Here is a 20,186-nt window from a genome sequence, read left to right as displayed (position 1 = left end):
TTTCTCTCGTCTGGGGTCCGCCTCAGAGAAGGCTGCTGGAGCCTGGAATACTCGGATCCAGCTTCCACGTATGATGATAGAAAAATGGGATAATTTCAGAAACCTCCCTGAGGCTTTCGATAATTTCACTAAATTCCCTTGAGATTTAAAAAATTACATATACCTCCTTTTTCATTTAAAATAACAATTTTACCCTTGAATATTTTCATGAAATTCTCTTATTTGGTATTCTTATATTTAGAATGAGTTTTAGAAGTAAAATTTTCAAGTTTATGAATAAATTAGGGATTGGCAACCTGGCCCCGTAAAAAGGGGTTTCGCCAAAAAAAAAATGAAAGAGTTTTAAAATTTTTTTTTCATTTTTTTTCCTTCTTATTCCTATTTTTTAATTTTTCGCCGATAAAATTGTAGAACTACCACTATTGATTCTAGTTTCTATTGTAACCAAATGTCGAATTAGCGATTTTTTTAACGAGTTAATTTTATATGTAATCTAATGTTTTTACTGATCTTTGTTTTCTATTTTTTGGTACTAAGATTAACAATAAATTAAAAAGAAATAACCCAAAATCACTACTAAATTATGATAATTTCACTATTTGAAAATTTTATAAACTCTAAATGAATTATTTCAACATTTTTTTTTCTATCTTATAAATCTAAATCTACAATGAAGTACCATCAAAAGTATCCTATTATATTGATAAAATTATTATTATAGTTGTTTATCAAATAGTAAGTATGGATATGAAAATTTTTGTGGCTTAGTTCACTGTTTCTTAGTCATACTGTTTCTTGGTTTGTACGTAATATATAGATAACTATTCATGGATAGTTTTGCTCGTTATATAATTTTAGCTTACTAGAATTCTCTAGCTTAGTTCTTTGCATCCTTTTTGATTTGTTTCTTTCTTTTATTGTAAAAGCGCTGATCCATAGCTAAGACATTTTTTGAGTGAATATGTTTGGACAAACTTTAGTTAGCATGGTATGGATTATCCAAAACTCTTGTTAGTGCTTAACGCATGAATTTTAAGCTTTGAAGTCTATGGTAGGTATTGAAGGATAGCTTTCCCACTTGCCCAATGAAATTTTGGGAGATATTCTCAAATTCCTACCAGTCACGATGCTCTGTCAATTCAAATCCAAATCCAAATCATGGCTTGGGGCAAGGGCAGTCATTAGAGTGGCCGTCAAGGTTTACAGCCATCATTGGTTAAATAAAAAAAGAAAAATTCTATTAAAAGACGTATGAATTAAAAGATAGAAACAAATTAATAGATAACCATCTTGTTGATTTTAGGGATTTTCATATTTGTGTCTGTGAGGACCCAAAAAAATTTCACATTTTCTCAACATTATTTTATTTCTTTGACTTTATTTTATACTTTCCTTGGAAATATTAAATTTTCTATGCATTTTTACAAGTAAGTACAGTTTTAAAATCATCTTCCTAGTATGAATTAGTGTACGTTGAGTTTGAAGTGTATTATGGACGTGGGACCCGCTAGTGCGGTAAATGCGATATATTTTTGACAACTTGTTGGAGTTTGGTTAAGTGATATTATTTTACAAGGTGCTAAGAGATAATTAGAAGTTGCCTATATGGATTAGTATTAGAGAGACAAAGAGATAAGCTTAAGCAAGCAAGGTGCCAAGTGTCACAAACCCATTGGATGTTGGATTTGACCAAGACCTTCTTAACTTTCCTAAAGTCAATTTTGACTCAATTTTCTCTCATTTTTCTTGTGTCTTGGCCGAACCTCTTGAGGAGGAAAACAAGAGAGAGCTCTTCAATTTCTAGCTTCCAAATTTGCTCAAATCTTGAGTCTCAACCAACCAAATCACAAACTACACCATACAAGTGATCATTAGGGAAGGTTAAAGGTGTTGGTGGAGTTATTTTGGAGGAGGAAAGATTAAGCTCCTACCTTTCTTGTGATTTTAAGATATTTTACCAAGAACATCCTCTTTACTTCAATTAATTGCTTATTAGTGGTTTTTAGTTGTTTTAGATGTTGTTTTGTGGAAAATTAGCACTTGAATGCATGAATTCCAGTTTAGGGTTTCATTTTTACCCTGTTCTGCCTGGACCTATTAGGCCATGATGGAGGCCGAATCAGCTCTTGCCCAAAACATGAAAGTTGTAGGAAATACTGTTTTATAGTTGCCTGTAAAATTTCAGCTCAATTGGAGCAATATAGCCTGTGAAAAAACCAAAATACCCCTGCTACCCTGTTTCTGTCCGAAACTGATAATTAGCTTATGTAAGTGGTTAGTTTGACCAGGAATATTACCGAATTGGTTGTTGATGTCTACTTAAGAATTATAGCCTTGTGTCTTAGCTTTCAAATGGCTTTGGAATTACCTGAATTGGAGTTGTGTGTGCTGAGATATGAGTGAATGAATCAGGACTGCTAGTTGAATTTCACAGTGAGCCTCGAACTGGAAAATCTGGAGTTGTTTTGGTACATTTGACCTAGTTAGGGTGAGAACTGGACTAAGTAGTCTTCATCAAAGTTATAGCTCTTTGTCTTAGCTTCAAACTGTATAAATTACACCTCAATCCGATAAGCGTAGCCTCGGTTATGTCCATTACGCAAAATCACGTCAAATCTATCCTTTTGCTAAACTTCATTTCCGCACATGTCGTTAGCTTGATTTTGTACTTGTATGACTTTGAGCCTATGGAATGGCTATTGAAATGAGATGATATTGTGTGTGACTTTGGGATTGATTGAGGAAAACAATGAAGCCATAAATGGCTGAAAAAATAGGTAAATACAAAGGGCGTGCTGCCCAAATTTTCGCTCGAGGGCTAAGTTTCTATTTGAACTTGTATATTTTCGTTTGGCAAATACTATGACCGTTTTCCATCTTAAAACATGATCCTTCTTCAATTGGAAACTCCAAATGTTTACTTACTCTTACCCAAATAAAAAGGAGTGGTTTAGGGTTTTCTTGGGTATTTTGTCCTCCCTTTTACATGAATTTCATTAAGACATTTAGTCTATAATATCTACTTGAATATGAGATGATTTTGAACCATATAAACGATCCCGAAAATAGTATTTCTTAGCCTATCTAGTTGGATTCCGACTTGTCTTTGGTTCAAGTGTTTCCATTGAAAAATTTTATAACCCTTTTGAGTTTAGTTTTACGTTTGGTCTATGAAACCCTAATTATTTTTGTCCACGGGTCCAAATGTCCTCGTTTCACTTTAAAATCTTTTTATACGTTCTACTCATCATTTGTCGAGTTTCGTTGATTTCACCTAATTGTTTGTGCTAGATGAGTTGTAATATTCCTTCTCGTTTAATCTTAGGTTTTCTCGGTGATTAAAGATAATATCCGGAAGGATATTTTGCACGTTGTTTTGCGTACATAGGTGAGTGTTCCTTGTTTGTTATATTTTCCTTGACTTCATGACTTGTTGTTATTGTTTGATAATGTGTTAAGTGTTTCCAATGATTTCCAAAACGAATTTTCTCGGCGAGCGTATATTTTATCGCGCTCAACCTAAATGAAACGTGAAATTTTCAACGATTTAATGATTGATACATTAGTTGTGCATGATGTAAGCCTTTTGGCTGAACTGGGCCCTGCCCTTCGTTACCGATCGACTCGAGCCAGAAGCGGACTCGGTCTTGCGATATGGTGACCCTGGGTGTGAACGTTGGTATACTTGAATATTACCTTGTAGGTTGGTGGAGCCTGGCCAACGTCCAGGAGGGGGTGAATGAAATGAACGAAAAACGGGGGTTTTACTTACAAAAATGCATTTTCAAATGATTGGAGGAATAAGGGGAATGACAGGAGAACAAACGAACGAACGAACGAACAAATGGCTCCCTGTGAGCCCGTATCCTTTTAATGTATGTGTTATTATCGCTTTCCATTGTAAATGTTTCTTGAATTATTGATTATCGATGGTTAATGTATTGGCTTTGTTGTTGATTATATGTTTGGAATCTCATTGAGCTTTTAGCTCACCTCTTTAGTTTGTTTTCCTTAACAGGGGAAGGCGAGCAAGGACGTGAGCTCGATATAGACTAGCCAGTATAGTTCTTTTGTTTCTTTTGTAATGGTTCTCGCCCTAGTGCTTGGCACGGGTTGGAGGTGTGGTGAATTGAGAACCTTTGTATATTCGATGTTTGTACTTCCTTTTGAGATAGTAATGTACATAAGTTTTGCGTTAAGTTTTAGGTTGTTGTTATATTTATTCCTGTGATTTATTTCGATTTTAATTGAGGACTGAAGTGAACGACTGAGTTCCGGCGAGAGTTGGGCAGGCGGTCCGCCGAACCCTCTGGTTCGCCTTAGGGGGAGGTGGGGCTGTCACAGTGTCTATCGTTTAATAATATCATGATTTATTGTCATTTTTTATAGGTGAACTCTGAAAAAATGTAACACTTAGATCACTGCATATATATCATTTTGAATGTTATGTGTGAGATTCACAAAAATTTGTTCTATGTTTGTTTCATATTCAAAGTGAATTACACCCTAAAGAAATGAATAGACATCTTGTAGAAGTTGACAAAACTGATAAAAAATAGTTGATCTGACAATCATTTGTACCCCTAATCCCAAAAAAAGCCGTGAATTTGTGAAGTTGCTTCTCATCATAACCAGCAGAATAGTACCGATGGTGCCAAAAATCTTATTTCCATTCAACCCTTCTGTTTCTTAATTAAAAATATTTGACAATCAACATGTCTACCAGCTTGCAGAATCAAAAAGCAAATTCTCAGGGAGAAAGACAAGGAAGAAAAATGAGAATACACATTCAAGTTATTGAAAAATCAGTTGGTTTATGATTGCAATATTCGTTCACTAAGTAATGTTAGTTATTCGGGAGCAAATTGGACTCAATAGAAAGGTACCCAAGTATTTTAAAAGGGATAATTTTAGAAACCTTTCCCAAGGTTCTTGACAATTTCGCTCAGCTGCCCTCAGGTTTAAGTAATTACACTGACTGCCCTCCAAGCGGTAAAATGACTACAATAACCTTTACTTTTACATAATCTCATACAGCAAAAATTGAATAACTGATGCCTTGCAACTACGGTCAGTCTTCTATCCTTAACGAACGGCAGCTCTCTCTTCCTCCTACTCCTCTATTTTTTCCTTCCTTAGCTATAACCACAGTTTGTTTCACTATTGTGCATTTCATCCCAATCTTTGTATCATATCATCAGATCTTCTCCATGATAAATAAATTGGGAAAATTATCAAATTGAAATTCCCAAATTACAAGTTGTTGGTGCGGATAAAAGGATGATAATAAAAGAGATTAGAAAACAAAAGTGATGGCAAAAAGTAGAAAGAGGAATTGGAAGTTACGCTATCATCCAAATTTGTGAAAAAACAAAGATTTTCTAGGATGTCAGAAGAGTTTCTTTTGATGTCAGTCGCCAAAAAATCGAGGCTAAGGATTAGGTGGTTGGCAAAATTTGAGTTTTGGAGGTAGTAGTTATAGTTGATTTGAATTGGCAGTTTTAGGGTAACAATGGATGATTTTGAATTGTCAAAAATTTTGGGAATCTGAAAATCCAATTTTAGTGGCCGATGAGTTGGTTAGCGTGGTGGATCTGCCATTTGCAATGGTTGCAGCGAGGATGAAAGTGACGAGTGCTTTGCCCCCACTAACATAAGGGATATTTTAGGATTTTTAAGGATCATTATAGGCTGCTGGGTTTATATTGTTACTGAAATAGTACAAACAGGAAAAGTCGGTGCAATTGTTAAAACTACAAGGCCATCTTGATTTCAATTTTCCACATAGCAATATATGTTTGGGCCAGCCCAAGGTCATTCCCATGGTTATTGCACAAACACGTCCAGGCAAATCAGGATCGGCCCACAAAAATAATACCTCTTTTCCCGTTCGAACTTGTGAAACTTCCAAACTTCTCCTCTTTAGGCTTTCATGCAGCTCCCCAACTCCGGTATACAGTAGGAAGGCAAGACGAAAAAAGGTCAAAAAAAAAAAAAAAACTTAATTACAACAGCAATAATTTGAAAAATAAAAAAGAGTAAGCATAATTTTATCTGTTCAAAGCATTTAATTACTTCTTAAGTTGAATTTTAAAATTCATAGTTAAATTCTATGGTACTATTCTGGCCTGCATCCTGGCCAATTTCTTAATTAATTTAAGAATCAAAGCCACGTTAAAAAGTAGATCACAGCAATGAATTTTGATAAATTTCTTCTAGTGAATCATTTCTCATTTCTATTAACAAATCAGGGTTGTAATTGTTTAACTACTTTAGCCTATGTGGTGAATTGAACATTTCAATGAGCTTGTGGAACATTTTAACCTCATTATTCCCTTCCCCTAACCTTTAGCAAATTATGCAAAAAACGGAAATCAATTTGTGATAAATCAAAGATTAATAATTGTTCATTGATAAAAAAAAAAGAGAATTCTGATTTAAGATATCAATAATGTGCAAACCATAAAATAGATACAATGAAGTATCTTCCTGTCAATTACCAATCTTCAAACTAAAATCTTTGATTGCCAATGGTTTCGATACCATAATGTACTACAAATGTTTAAGCTGGAGACAGGAATCTCCACACGAATCTGCAGCAACAATTTGGAAGCATTATTATGGGTTCTGTATTAGGAACTTCACATGGACCAGCAGATTATCAAGCTACAAGATCATAGAGTTGAGACTTTGAGGGACTCAAACAATGACTCAAGAGGGATTTCATTTTCTTCTGCATTGCAAAATTATCTAACTCAATACAATAAAACTCTGATCACCTTCTCCAAGTGACCATCAGAAATCTGCAGATTGAGTTGAACATGCTGCATTGAGCATACCCCAAAAGAACATGTGTGAGACAGCAGCAGAGGTGCATCAGAGGTGAACTTTAACCATCTTCTTCGGACATTGCTGACCTGATTATTAACCACTAGCAACTTTATTCTTAACTCTGATGTAGCATATTACATCGGGGAGTAACAACACAAGCAACAGAGGAGCATCAAGTCGGATCTATGCGTTGCGATGAATGCCCCAAATTATAGCTCAAATTAGCCTGTAAACATAAGACAACCAAGAAAGAAATTTGCAACAAGATAGGATGTACTTGCCAAGTCAACCAAAAACTACTAGAAGAAGAAGCTGATCAGGACAAGAAGCATTATCTACCAGATTGCTAAGACGACTTTATGGAGTTGAACAAACAACTAGTTCTGTGGGAATGATCCTTACAATGATTACTTGCATATTAAGATTGCTTAAAGCAGTTACTTCAATAGTTCAATTAGCCTCTTTGACCACTGTCACTGCTATATCCTCTTAGTCCATCATAAGCCACGGTTGAACCAAGCTTTCAACATACATATTTGCTTCAGCATATCCATGGAATCTATTAAGTTGAGGGTTATTGTCAGGATAATTTTTCAGATCATATACCATCAGAATCGATCCATGTAAGACAACAACTTCACCATTTTTCTTTTGAAAAAATAGTGGTGGGGAATAAAATTTATACCAAAGATCATCTCCATCTATGACATTAGATCTTGGTCCAAGACTCTTTAACTCCGTACTCCTTCATAACCCACACATCAACAGTAAGGTAATGATGACAGAGCACGGCAAACTTTCCTTCGAATTCCCCTAATGCTGGATCAATTCCATGTTCTCCGTAATAAGGCAGCTCAAATTCCTCACACATCTCATTTTCTAAATTAATTGAAACAACGCAAGGACGTACCACCCAGTGCAGCTTCCCATTAAAAAGCTTTCCTGGTTTGTCCAATTCTACTCCTTCCCTAAAATTTCCGATACTCCTCCAGGAATCAGTGCTTATACTGTAAATCCTCACTTGCGTGACACGGTATATACCATCCAGTTTTGATCTCTCTGCTAAGATGGCTACTACTTTATAATCATCACTAGACTTGTCATATCCAAACCCGTAGACACAATAAAACCATCCAGGTCTCCCTTCAAAAGTAGGCCCAGGCAATTTCTTGCACTTTCTTGTACAAGGGTTCCACAAGTACAAATCATACCTAGCCTCAAGGCAAATCAATCCATCACAAGAGCCCACCATACAAAATGAACGCTTGACTAATTCCTCTGGGAGTGAAACATCAGTTGCAAGATCAGCCGATGGTGTATCAAGAAAAGATTGAAGAGAACAAGACTTGACAATAGCATGTGATAAATCAAGTAAAATGACCTTGTGATGAGTGTATTCCGTATCATCATCAGACAACTTGAGGTGGGCTTTGATGAATCGTGAGCTAAAGGTCAAAGAAAGCCAAGATTTCGAAACACACCTGAATTTCAAGAGAGACTTGACTGGTAGCCTTAGGAGGATCTCAGTGATGAGTTCAAATGGGAGGTTTGGGAGGATGGATTGGTCTGAATCTTGTGATCTAGCAACCTGGCTGTCCGTGGTAGCGTTTGAAGTTTGATCTTCAAGGTTTTCTTCGTTATTCATCTTACCTTGAAGAAGTCGAAGGCAATCAATAGCAGCAGGCCAGATGAGGATAGCTCGAGCTCTTGGTGAGTACTGGATGTTATCTCAGAAACCAATATTACGTGGTTGTTTATCGCTTCAGCCCTTTGTCTATGATTGACTTTAGTTGACTTCATATTTATTCCTAAGCCACCTCAATTATTGGTTTTAAACTTTCAAGATCCTATATTATGTTCACTTGTCTGGTTGAGGAGAGAATAAGACGCCCTTATTTCAACAAAATCCATCAACTTAGTGTTGATCATATCATTTCATGTCATGCTCCAAAAAAATTTGATTTACAAGTTTGGAAATCCGTAAGGTGTTGGGGGGAGGTCTCCTGGTCCTGTACAAGATATAAGTGGAAACAACTTACAGAGTCATGTTTTTGGAAAATAGATTTCTTAGACATGGTGATTACTCGTATACACAATAAATTCACGTCATTAACAGATAAAATGCTGAATTCTTTTTACTGGGATACAACTTCTCAGGCTCACACTTTTTCACATATGTATTAACCCAGCAAATGCAATAATTTTGCTATCAAGCCAACCAAACTTTATGATCTCAGCACCGCCTCATGGCATCTGGTAAATTAATACCGTCAAGTAAGCCTCTGCTCGCTACAAATATCTGATAGAGTAGGGTCTGCTGCTAGTTCTAGCACCCACTGCCTTCTTGCATACAAAAGATAGGGAGGTTCAGATAATTAGCTTTCTGGAGGCAGCCTTTAAGTATTTCATGTTTAATGTAATACAAGTTTTCCGGATACTTCCAACAGAAATGAGAAGATTGATTCCAGTATAGAGACATTCGTTCATGCCTCTAGCATAAATTTGTAAAACCGCCATGATCTCCATGGTGGTGCAAGATGACAAGCAAGCATGGTATGCCAGCTTCAAAATCACGTCTCAATGAATTTGGACTAGTTTCCTGTAAGACTTATTCTAACTGTTAATATTTCAAGTCTACTATGTTCCATTTTTTTTTTGTTTTGTAGATAGAAATACAGCTGATGCTAATGCTTAACAGAAGAAATTCAAAGTCAAATAGCAAAATATCCAGAAATTGCAGCCATGAACCAGAATTGTTACTCAATCCACCGAAAGAGAACTATCTGATATTAGAGTAATGAAATTGATTATACATTCGGCCAATGCTCTGAATCTTTGAGAAGTCAATACATTCAGAAGTCACATTATGTGCTTCAAATTCTTTACATTCATTTCCTTCAAAATCTTGTATTTAAATTTTTCTGTCCATCAATTTGATTCTCAAAATGGAAACACTAAATAGCCTATTTGATGCAGGAACGCGTGGCTTATTGCAGTCCTTTATGAGCCCTTTCTTCCTCCTGTTTTCATATCAATCCCTCGTGAGTTTTATCTCTTTCTTTTTCCTGTTTCGTTACACCTCTCTCATTTGGCATTCTGTAAAGCATGCTTGCACCTGAAGTACCATAACTCAATTTACCCCTAAAAGGACTTAGTCAGCAGATTAGCGTTCTTCAATTCCCCACCAGGATTAGGATTAGGTATTAGGTATTGTATAAACCATTCTCATGATAAGTGGAACATCATTAGTCAAGCAAAAGATGGTAGGCAGAAGATGGTAGATACAAATCAAGGCCACAGTACCCACTATAGACCAATACTTATCCCATGCGCTGTACAGTTAGTGTTCTCCTTGGCTTATTACTCATCAATGTTCCGCAAGTATGAAGATGTGTTTCCTTTAATAAACTTTATCTAGTGTTTCGGTTCTGGTCTACAGCAGATTGTTTACCAACTGGAAAGGCAACTACTTCAGCAAAAAGAAGTTCCAGACTTGAATCCACAGGCAGAACATGTGATAAACTTTGTGCAAATACATTTCAGGGTCTTCCAGGATGCTTGGACGTCCTTTTCTTGGTAAATTGTTTATGGCTCTCTCTCTCAATATTCGATGATTGACTTTACGTAAGGAAATGAATCGTGCTATCAGTATAATGAGAGTGTTATGTTCCCTTCTATTTTCATATTAACAGAGAATCAAGGCAAAGAAGTACCCATTAACAGCACCCTACTCCTCCCCAAAAAACGCAGGACAAGGAAGGAAAGAAAATACAAATGCGACTCAATGAACAATGAAGGAATCTTCAAAATGAGCAGCAATTCAATCCAATACTGCAAAGGCATAAAAGTACCCATTAACACCACCCTACTTTCCCCAAAAAATGCAGGTCAAGGAAGAAAAGAAAATTCAAATGTGACTCAATGAACAATGAAGGAATTATCAAAATGAGCACCACTTCAATTCAATACTCTTGAATGCTGTTTCCTTTTTAATCCATTGACATACAAGCCTCTTAGCAATTAGCAAAGCTTTTGAAACATGCCTGCCAATCAATTAACTAGGAATTTGACAAGAAGGTAATCACTTTCTGCGATTAAGTCCCACGAAGGTCAAACGCGTGCCAAACAACAGACATAGAATATATGCAAAGTCTGATGCAGCCCAATCGTGGGGTTAGTTAATAATTGATACCCAAACATTAAACTGAATAGTGTAGAGCACAAAGAAATTGTAGTTCAGACACAATTATACATAAGCAGATGATATATATACTGATTCCAACTAATCGCCTTCCTGACTACAGAATTCCTAGAAAGCTATGCTGAGAATTTTTGGAATAATAGTGCAAATGTTCATGTCATATTGGAGTTAGATATTCTTAGGTGAAAAAGTTGATACCTCATGACCGAAAAGAAATATTTGATGTTATAGGGCACTTTTGATGCAACAGAGGAAGCAAAGTTGTATGTGTGGGCAAGCCACAGGAATCACTTACGTTAATGTAGTTCTCTTGCCCAGTCATTGGTAAATTAATCCTCTGTTCCATAATCAGCCGCAAAGGAAACTAGGCTTTCAATACAAATATGCCGCCTAACACATCAATAATTTGTTATCTCAGAAACCTGAATGATCCATCATCTGGATTATAAATGGATAAAACATGCTTCACCATAATCTAAAAGGCAAAATGCTGGGATCCAACATTCAACACCAGAACCATTTCATAGCGCACATCAATTACTTCATTCCATAATATTTCATCTTATACTCAATCAACAATGTATCTGACTTCTTGTATAATTATCTAAAGCAGGCAGCGAGTTACTCCCAACACTCCTATGCTGAAACACAGCTACCATCCTCCTTTTCATAATTAGGTAGCATGAACTCTCCATAAGTATCTTTCCTGACACCAATGTACGTAGCACCAAATTAAAGCAAACATTGGCTGAGCAGTACAACCGAACCCCTCTTGTAAACCACTTTACCCTCGTCCCAAAATTAGCCACCTTTGCGTCTCACCTAGCAAACTTACCAAAAGCTAGTGCACAAGAATCCTAACTATTATTTTCTAAAATCACAGGTCCCAAATGTATAAATCATCCCTATTCCAGAACAAAAATCAACCCAATACAATAACACAAGCAAAAAGACGAGAACTTTGTGTCAATTAAATTGGTGAACGGTTCAGTTGGTAAAGACTGGAGACTACTACAGTCCTTAAAACAAACACTTGGACTGCAATTGCTAAACATGAGCCTAAGATGGGCGCAATCATGCTTATCTAGGGATATTTTGATGCGGAATTTCATGAATTATGAACTTGAAAATAATGAAAGCGGTTTTTTTAGACACGCTATAACTTAGTGAGACTTTACTTGGAGTCTTTGGAGCAATCAAGTGATGAGTTTTACAGCGAAGCTCTGAAACTTGGAAATGTTCAAATTTTGGGTGGAAACGAAGGAAACTCAAGCGTCTAGGATTTGAGTCTCCAAGTTGGGTTTGTTTGATTATAGCAGGTTGAGTCTAGGATTTGAGCCTCCAAGTTGGGTTTCTTTTTCCTGCCATGGCGAGGTCTGCTTTGGCTAGAGTTCACAGCAACCAGGCAAGGAGCTTTAAGCTTTAACGGGCCTTGTGTCTCTTTTTCTTGTTCTAGTTAGAAGTTTACCTGTTTTCTTGAACAACAAATTGCTCGAGGTCTAAAAAGCTAGTAGTTCTAGGGAATTACAGGCTTTCTCCTTCTAGAAAGTCCTTCCTTCTACTATGGACGTCATAGTATCAACAAAGTTATAGTGATTTGGACCTAAGTTACACTTTTGCATCATGAAGTAACTATCACAGAAGAACCATTCGAATGTATGCAATTTTAACATCGTACAAAAGTGAACATGAAGCCAGAAGAGAGATCAGTCCCTAAGTTTCTGTTGGCATATATTGCCATTTTAATCTAAGCTTGGCAAGGGAACGAGATCGAAACAAATTACAGCAGCCTCCTGTTGCTAAATGTACTACTGAATTAGCCCCACTATTTACATGCTTTCTTGTATGGATACTGATTCTTTATTTCATGCTTGTTCAGAGAATTTGAGCGTTCGATATGCACCTTATCTGGTGTATGTGATTTTGCCTATCAATAAAGATATAGAGATTACATAAAATAAATAAGAAAATGAATAAACACACAAAAACTAATGCAATTCGAGCTGCTGACTGTAACATCATCAATTATCAAATGTGTTAAAGAAAGAAAACGCTGCAAGAATTAAAATGTATTATATGTAGTCGAGTGCCACAAAATGCACAATCAAGTTGTCCGGACAACAACAATTTCATCAATTGGAAAAGGAGGACATTTTTTTTTAGTTTTTAACAAGATGGTAGCTTGATGGTATTCAATTGCTCATCTTGGTAATTGGAAAAGGAGGACAATTTTTTTTTTTTTTTTAATCGAGATGGTAGCTTGATGGTATTCAATTGTCTTGTGTTGGTTGCTTTCCCCTACTTGTTGCTGTTGCTTCTCTGTTGCATCATTAGTAGCAAGGCGAAACTAGGCTTTCTGTGTAAACAAATGCATAATAAGCTCTTATCTCTTGATCTCGAAATGAAATATCAACACATGTAGCATTCTCTGGATTGTAGAGTACCAATTTGGATCCAAGTAACAGTAAAACTTCACCCTTCTCTGATCGGCACAATGGTGTAAAAACTGAACTCCTGCTCGGTTTATTAATCAGGATAGTGAACACCTTAGTCCACGATTCTGTAACCCCATATTCCTTCATAATCCAAACATCCGTATGATCATCATTCTCATCACAAAGTAAACAGAGGCACCCTTGGAAAACATTCAAGGTTGACTCAAGCTCAGACTCAGAATCTTCATCACATTTAGGTTTCTTTATCTGTCCATACATACCTGTTGCTAAATCAAGAGAACCAATATATCCACAATCTTCTCTATCCAGTGACCAATGAAGCTTCCCATTCACAAACCTACCGTATTCCTCCAAAGGATAACCACCTTGAAAATCCCCTATACTCCTCCAAGTTTCACTCTTTGTGCTATAGACCTTAACCTCAGACCCAGAGGGCTCACCATGGTCATCAACAACGCACACCACCGCTGCCACTTTGTAATCATCATTAATCTCGTCATATCCAAAACCCCATGATATATAATACTCAAAGTCCCATGATGTATAACGTTCATCCTCTTCAAGCCTAATGCCTAAATCTGGTACTTTCTTGGATTTTCGAGTAGATGGGTTCCACAAAATTATGTTACTTGCCCTAACGGAAATACAAATTAATCCATCACAGCACCCCACAACTGAAACAAAATTAAAGGGTGCTTCAAATGGGGGATAATCAATGTCAACTGTATCAGTAGCTGGTGCATATAATAATGAGCTAAGAGAACAATGTTTGAGATAATAATTCCAGTCAACACACCTCAAAATGAGCACCCTTTGGCTGTTTGTTGAGGAATTGATGAAGTTGAGATGGGCTTTGATGAATCGCTGGCTTTTAATTAAGGAAAGCCATGATTTTGAAACGCACTTGAATTTCATGAGGGAATTCATTGGCAGCCTTGAGAGGATCTCAGAGATGAGGTCGTGTGGAAGGCTGGAGATTGTCAGTGGGTCGGAATCTTGACTTGAAGCAGAGGGTAGTTGACTCTGGGATGTAGCTGCGATGGAATCTGACTGGTGAGTGCAGATGTTGTTGCTTATGTTTTCCATCTGTTTTGAGTGATTTGCCTTTCGCTTGGAGGTTCTCTTTGCTGCCAAGAAAGAAGAAATGGCTGGGTTTCACCCGATAGCGTTGACAGTTCAGACATCTGTTTGTTGAGTCTTGATGAACCTTTCTCACTCAAATTTTCAGCGAATGTTGGAGACTTGAAGATTGAAGTCAACCAGGTACACCCAGAACACTAATAAAGTGAAGATGTCAGGCATACATGTTGTGTGGTAATTTTGCCCTCTTAGAGAACTTCCTTGAAATAACCTCAAAGTTACTGGGTACTTTACTCGGATCCACAAACTTGTCCTATGTTCTCTAATTTTTTATCTTTTGGTCAAACAGCAATTTTTTCTTATATCCCTCAAGTATAATAAAAAGAGAGTGTTTTTTACTGTAGTTACTTCCCCTCTTGACAAGCGGTTTACTGCTTATTTGATACTTGACACATGCTGATTTTTTTGAAGAAGAAATTTTGCTCTGTTTGATGGTTTCAGACTTTTGTTATTCTAAGAGGTCCAAAGGAATTTATGGATTGTTTGTGTGTTGTCTGGTGTTGGCCCATTGAATTATATGGAATTAACACAATATGCTCTTGCTGCTTCTTCCCTATTGCAAAAAACAAACGGAGCCAATTTCTCCTCTTCTTCTTATGCCGAGAACACTTTGCCGAGAACACTAGAGAATACTTTTAAGTTCTTGTAGTAGAAATGACTCCCTCACATGTCGATTATACCTGGAAACATGGAATCATTGAAATTCCTCGTACATTAGCCATCTCCTTTTTGCCTGAAATTCAGGAATTTTTCCCCAAAAAATGGTCAGTTGTCTAATTTGCATCATGTGTACTGGATTTGGTTCTTCCACAAGAACCATCATTTTAAATTCTATTTTTCGGGATTTGATGTGATAGAAAGAGAGAGGGTAGTTATTTAGGTTTTTAGGTTTAGAAAAGGAAAAAAAAAAAGGAAGTATCCATGTAATAGTTATTACTTCTTTGTTTGAAGAATTTGTGTTTGGAAGAGAGCTCCTTTTTCTGCCTGTAGTTGTTTTTCTTTGGTAAGAAAGTTTCCTTACTCTTTCAAATTTGATTTTTTCACGCATAATATTGAGAGCAAATCAGTAACAAGTGCATAAAGATATACAGTTTCTAAAAATTTTGTGGCTATTTTCTTTTTTAAAATTGAGCTTTTTGGTAGAAGAGAAAGAGCTTTGGATAAGGGTCCTTTTCATTTGCAGGTTGGTTTTGCTTTTTTTTTTTTTTCTAAATATATGTAGTCATATGTGGTAGAGATATTGAAATTGTTGGCTTTTTGGCTAAGTGTTTCTCTTGGTTTATTGATGTAAAACATTTGTCAAATACTATTACGCATCAAAATAAGATAGTAATCAGTTTATCAAATTGTGGTCTGTACTAATTTTGAATGATATTTATTAAGAAATGGCCGCACTTTGGTGTGATTACTAGACTTATAATGATCAGATATCATAAGAAATTGGTAATCAGAAAGAAATAGGAGCTTCTCATGTAAATTATGGAGTAGATAATAGGAGATTAATCTAAGACCTGAACCCTGGTGAAAGACTTTATGTACTCCACCGACAAAGAAGATTTTTAGGTTCCATCTGGTGCAACATGACTAGACCCAATCCAAGTGACAAAATTTAGAGGAATAAAGAGTTAACACTGATTAGTGTACAGATAAATATCCATAAAAAATGTCTTAGAGTTTTCCCTTTATCTATTTTGACTGAATAGCATTGTTCAATATACACATACACTTCATAATAATGACTTCTTGATATGGGAAAGAAAATCAGATGACATATTTGTAGATTTGGCTAACTATCACTTTAGTAATGAATGGCCATGCAGTAATGGAAGAGCTACTTCTGAATTATGTCTACATCTGCAATATTTATGAGCTACAAGTGCTTGATTAGAACCAATATCTTTTCTAGATTTGCCTTCATGATTGTCTTGTAGATATGCACATAATTGGTTTATGGCTGATGACAGATCCATTGCATTTGATAAGCTTTGTATCTCTCTCTTTTGACTTGTTGCACAACATCTTTTGTAGCACTGGGATTGTAAGAAGGATTGTGTTAAGGATAACTTGTTAAATGTCCAACAATCTCCCCCCCAGCACATCTATTGAATTTGAAATTTAATTGAATTATATCTTATGTTCTTAATCACTACTAAAAGTGTTGTCATTATTCATCTATATGGCTTCCACTGGTGAAATAATTTCTCTTAATACATTTTTTTGTTGCACTCGATACTCGATAGATTCAACGGACCTTTGATGACTTTAACCTGCCAATGATTCTAATTGGCCATAATTGCTTGCGTACAGAATTCTCATTCATGCTACATAATTCATTTTTGTTGCTTGTTCTGAAGGTATGTTGTAATGCATGTAAGAAACCAATCAAGGCCAGCCAATATGCATTCTATGTAGGTTAGGTTTCTTTTCTATTTTACTCAATTTTCTCTATTTTAAATATGGGATCTTATTAGGACTTTTGTTGTTTCTCAGCTGTTTGCTTGGTGATGCATTATTGATGGTTGTGCCTGATGCAATATTCACTCTAGTTGAAGGGTCCAAGATATTATACTTAAGAAAAGGATTTTTGCAATATTATGCAATAATAGATGTGGAAATTAAGAGTTTTTTGCATGTATCTCATGGACATGCTCTTTGCAAACCTAAATGAATAAGACACTAACGGTTTTAACCGTGGTTTGGACATTGTGTATATCTCCTAAGCCTTTTGTTTAACATATTAATAAAATAAAAAAGAAAGGAGTTTGGATATTTGAGTAAGTTTACTAAAAGATGCATACTTTTGAGATTTAGTTTCATACTCTCTTTAAGCAATTCAGTCATGATCTTTGTTGCAGACATATTCATTTAAAGTTTCCTTGTGGGCTCATTAGTTGTCATTTTGAGTTTGAGATCCAAGCAATTTTATATGCTTTGCATAACGAAATGCTTGCATAACGAAATGCATGCATTTCATTATGCTGTCGTGTGATTTAGGCATGATAACACATTTTTAATCGGTGATGTCTGTTGGGAAAGAGATACCGGTGTAGGCACACAATATTAGAGTTAACCCAGGATAAATGACTCTTTTCCCAAGTACTAGTTAAAATAGGAATAAATCAAATTACCAAGTAATAATGCCAACAGTGATAATAAAATGCAAGAAAATAAAAGGCACAGAACACCAAGATTGTTTACGTGAAAAACTCAAATTGAAAAAAATCACGGGACTTAGTCCAATCAAAAATCTCTATTATCATAATAATGGGAATACATAGGTCTACCCGAAATATTCGGATGACAATAATATCACCAATATCAACCAAGCGAAATTACTGCAAAATCACCCCTAAAAACTATAATTGTCAAAGAAGTGCGTTTGGAAAGATGTTACCAAATGGAGAGAAAATCCAAAATCTGAACTAGTAGATAAGTAGAGCCTAACGAGAGGATTGCGTGGGTAAAATTTCGTCTCAATCGGGATTTGAATTACCCTCCAATCAAGACCTTGAAGTTTCTCTCTCTCTAGCTCTTTCTCTCTCTTTGTTTTTCTCAAAAACAAGAAAAGTGGCGGCTGTAGCTTTTTTTCACACCAAAGAAGAAAACTTCTCTCGCGGCTGCTGCTTGTATTTATACTTGAAAAACCCTCATGCTTTGTTCGCTTGTGTGTTTGGTTGGCCCACATATGGGCTGGCCCACACAAGTCCAACAATCTCCCCCTCCAGCTCATTTGGGGGTATAGTCAAACCTGCTTCCTGTCTGCAAAATAGGAGTTTCTCCTTAGGCAACGCCTTGGTCAGTATATCAGCACCATTGACATTAATGTGAACTTTCTCAAGTATTAATAACTTGGAATTCAGTACTTCTCAAATCCAATGATATCTCACATCAATGTGTTTGGATCGAGAGTAAAATGTAGAATTTTAACACAAATGAATGGCACTCTAACTGTTACAATAAAGATATACTTCTCTTGCTTCATACCCAAATCCTGAAGGAATTTCTGCAACCAAAGAATCTTCTTGCATGCTTCAGTGGTTGTGATATACTCTGCCTCTGTACTAGAAAGGGCAATGCACTTTTGTAATTTACTTTGTCATGACACTGCTTCCCCTGCAAAAATCATCAAGTATCTATATGTGGATTTCCTATTATCAAGATCATCTGCTATATCTGCATCAGTGTACCCATCTATTATAGATTTACCATACTAAAACACAAACACAATTTGGAAGTTCCCTTGAGTTACCTGAGAATCCATTTGACAGCATTCAATGTTCCTTGCCAGGATTCGAGAGATACTGACTAACTACTCCAACTGCATGAGTAATATCTAGCATGATGTAAATCATGGCATACATCAAATTACCAACAGCCGACGCATAAAGAACATTCCTTAGCTTTGCTCATATTAAACCTGTCAAGCACCTTTTCAATATACTTTTCTTGAGACAACCAAAGCTTTCCATTTTGCCTGTCTCGTGAGATTTTCATCCCCAGTATCTGTCTAGCCGGACCCAAATTTTTCATTGTAAAAGATTTACTCAACTCCTTTTTCAACCTGTTAATTTTCATAGCATTACGGCCAACAATCAGCATGTCATCAACATACAACAAGAGAATAATAAAATTACAATCTGAAAAATTTTTCACGTAAACACAGTGATCAGATGTAGTCTTGTGGTACTCGTGGTCTATCATGAAGGGGTCAAACTTCTTGTACCACTATCTCGATGCCTGTTTTAACCCATATAAACTCTTTTTGAGACGGCATACAAGATTTTCCTTATCAATTTCTTTGAACCCCTCCGATTGCTACATGTAGATCTCCTCTTCCAAGTCACCATGCAGGAAGGCTGTCTTCACATCAAGTTGTTCGATCTCCAAATTTAAACTGGCTGCAATACTCAGAACAACTCAAATTGACGACATCTTTACCACAAGAGAGAAAATTTCTTCAAAATCTATACCTTTCTTTTGGTTAAATCTCTTCACAACCAATCTTGCTTTGTACTTTGGTTATGAGTTGTGTTCCTGAGTCTTCAATCTATAAACCTATTTGTTCTTTAGAACTCTCTTACCTTTAGACAGTTTCACTAAGTCATAAGTGTGATTTTTATGCAGAGACACCATTTCCTCTTGTATGGCTCGCAACCAATTTTCTTTGTTCTCATGCTCTAGAGCATTACAGTAGGACTTTGGCTCTCCTCCATCCGTTAACAACACGTATTCATGAGCATTATATCTGTTAGAAGGTCTCCTCTCTCTGGTAGATCTCCTAAGCTCATCTCGTGGTGGCGGTAATGGAGTAGGTGGCACCTCATGCTCAAGTTCATCAGTAGCAGGATTATCACCATCATCAACATCCTCTCTTTGCTCTGTTTTAGCTCCCCCTTGATTAAAATCAACAGGTACTAGAACTGGATCTGGATTTGAACTAGTAGGAATATCATCTAAGAATTTTGGGTTGTCACATTTTCCAATGTTTTCAATGGTTTGATCTTCAAAAAAGACAACATCTCTGCTCCTAATCACCTTCTTATCAATAGGATCATACA

At 36.3% G+C, this 20,186-nt stretch overlaps 2 protein-coding genes across 2 annotated transcripts; both read right to left on the bottom strand.

Annotated features, from left to right (window-relative positions):
* Positions 1-6,452: 6,452 nt before the first annotated feature.
* LOC113765714 (F-box/kelch-repeat protein At3g23880-like) lies at positions 6,453-8,598 on the bottom strand. The gene has a single exon (XM_027309963.1). It carries the CDS (start codon positions 8,474-8,476, stop codon positions 7,541-7,543), a length of 936 nt encoding a protein of 311 aa, XP_027165764.1. The 5' UTR covers positions 8,477-8,598; the 3' UTR covers positions 6,453-7,540.
* A 4,474-nt stretch (positions 8,599-13,072) lies between these two features.
* LOC113765564 (F-box/kelch-repeat protein At3g23880-like) lies at positions 13,073-14,742 on the bottom strand. Its single transcript, XM_027309789.1, has one exon. The coding sequence runs from the start codon at positions 14,572-14,574 to the stop codon at positions 13,363-13,365; it is 1,212 nt and encodes a 403-aa protein (XP_027165590.1). The 5' UTR covers positions 14,575-14,742; the 3' UTR covers positions 13,073-13,362.
* Positions 14,743-20,186: the final 5,444 nt, after the last annotated feature.

Source organism: Coffea eugenioides, chromosome 3, assembly GCF_003713205.1.
Source record: "Coffea eugenioides isolate CCC68of chromosome 3, Ceug_1.0, whole genome shotgun sequence".
NCBI classification, from domain to species: domain Eukaryota; kingdom Viridiplantae; phylum Streptophyta; class Magnoliopsida; order Gentianales; family Rubiaceae; genus Coffea; species Coffea eugenioides.
Note: the sequence above shows the minus strand (reverse complement) of the source record. Positions and strands in the feature narration are given on the sequence as shown.

Bases quoted from the DNA above. Each gene is read 5' to 3' on its own strand.
- LOC113765714 (XM_027309963.1), bottom strand. From the start codon at position 8,476: ATGAATAACGAAGAAAACCTTGAAGATCAAACTTCAAACGCTACCACG.
- LOC113765564 (XM_027309789.1), bottom strand. From the start codon at position 14,574: ATGGAAAACATAAGCAACAACATCTGCACTCACCAGTCAGATTCCATC.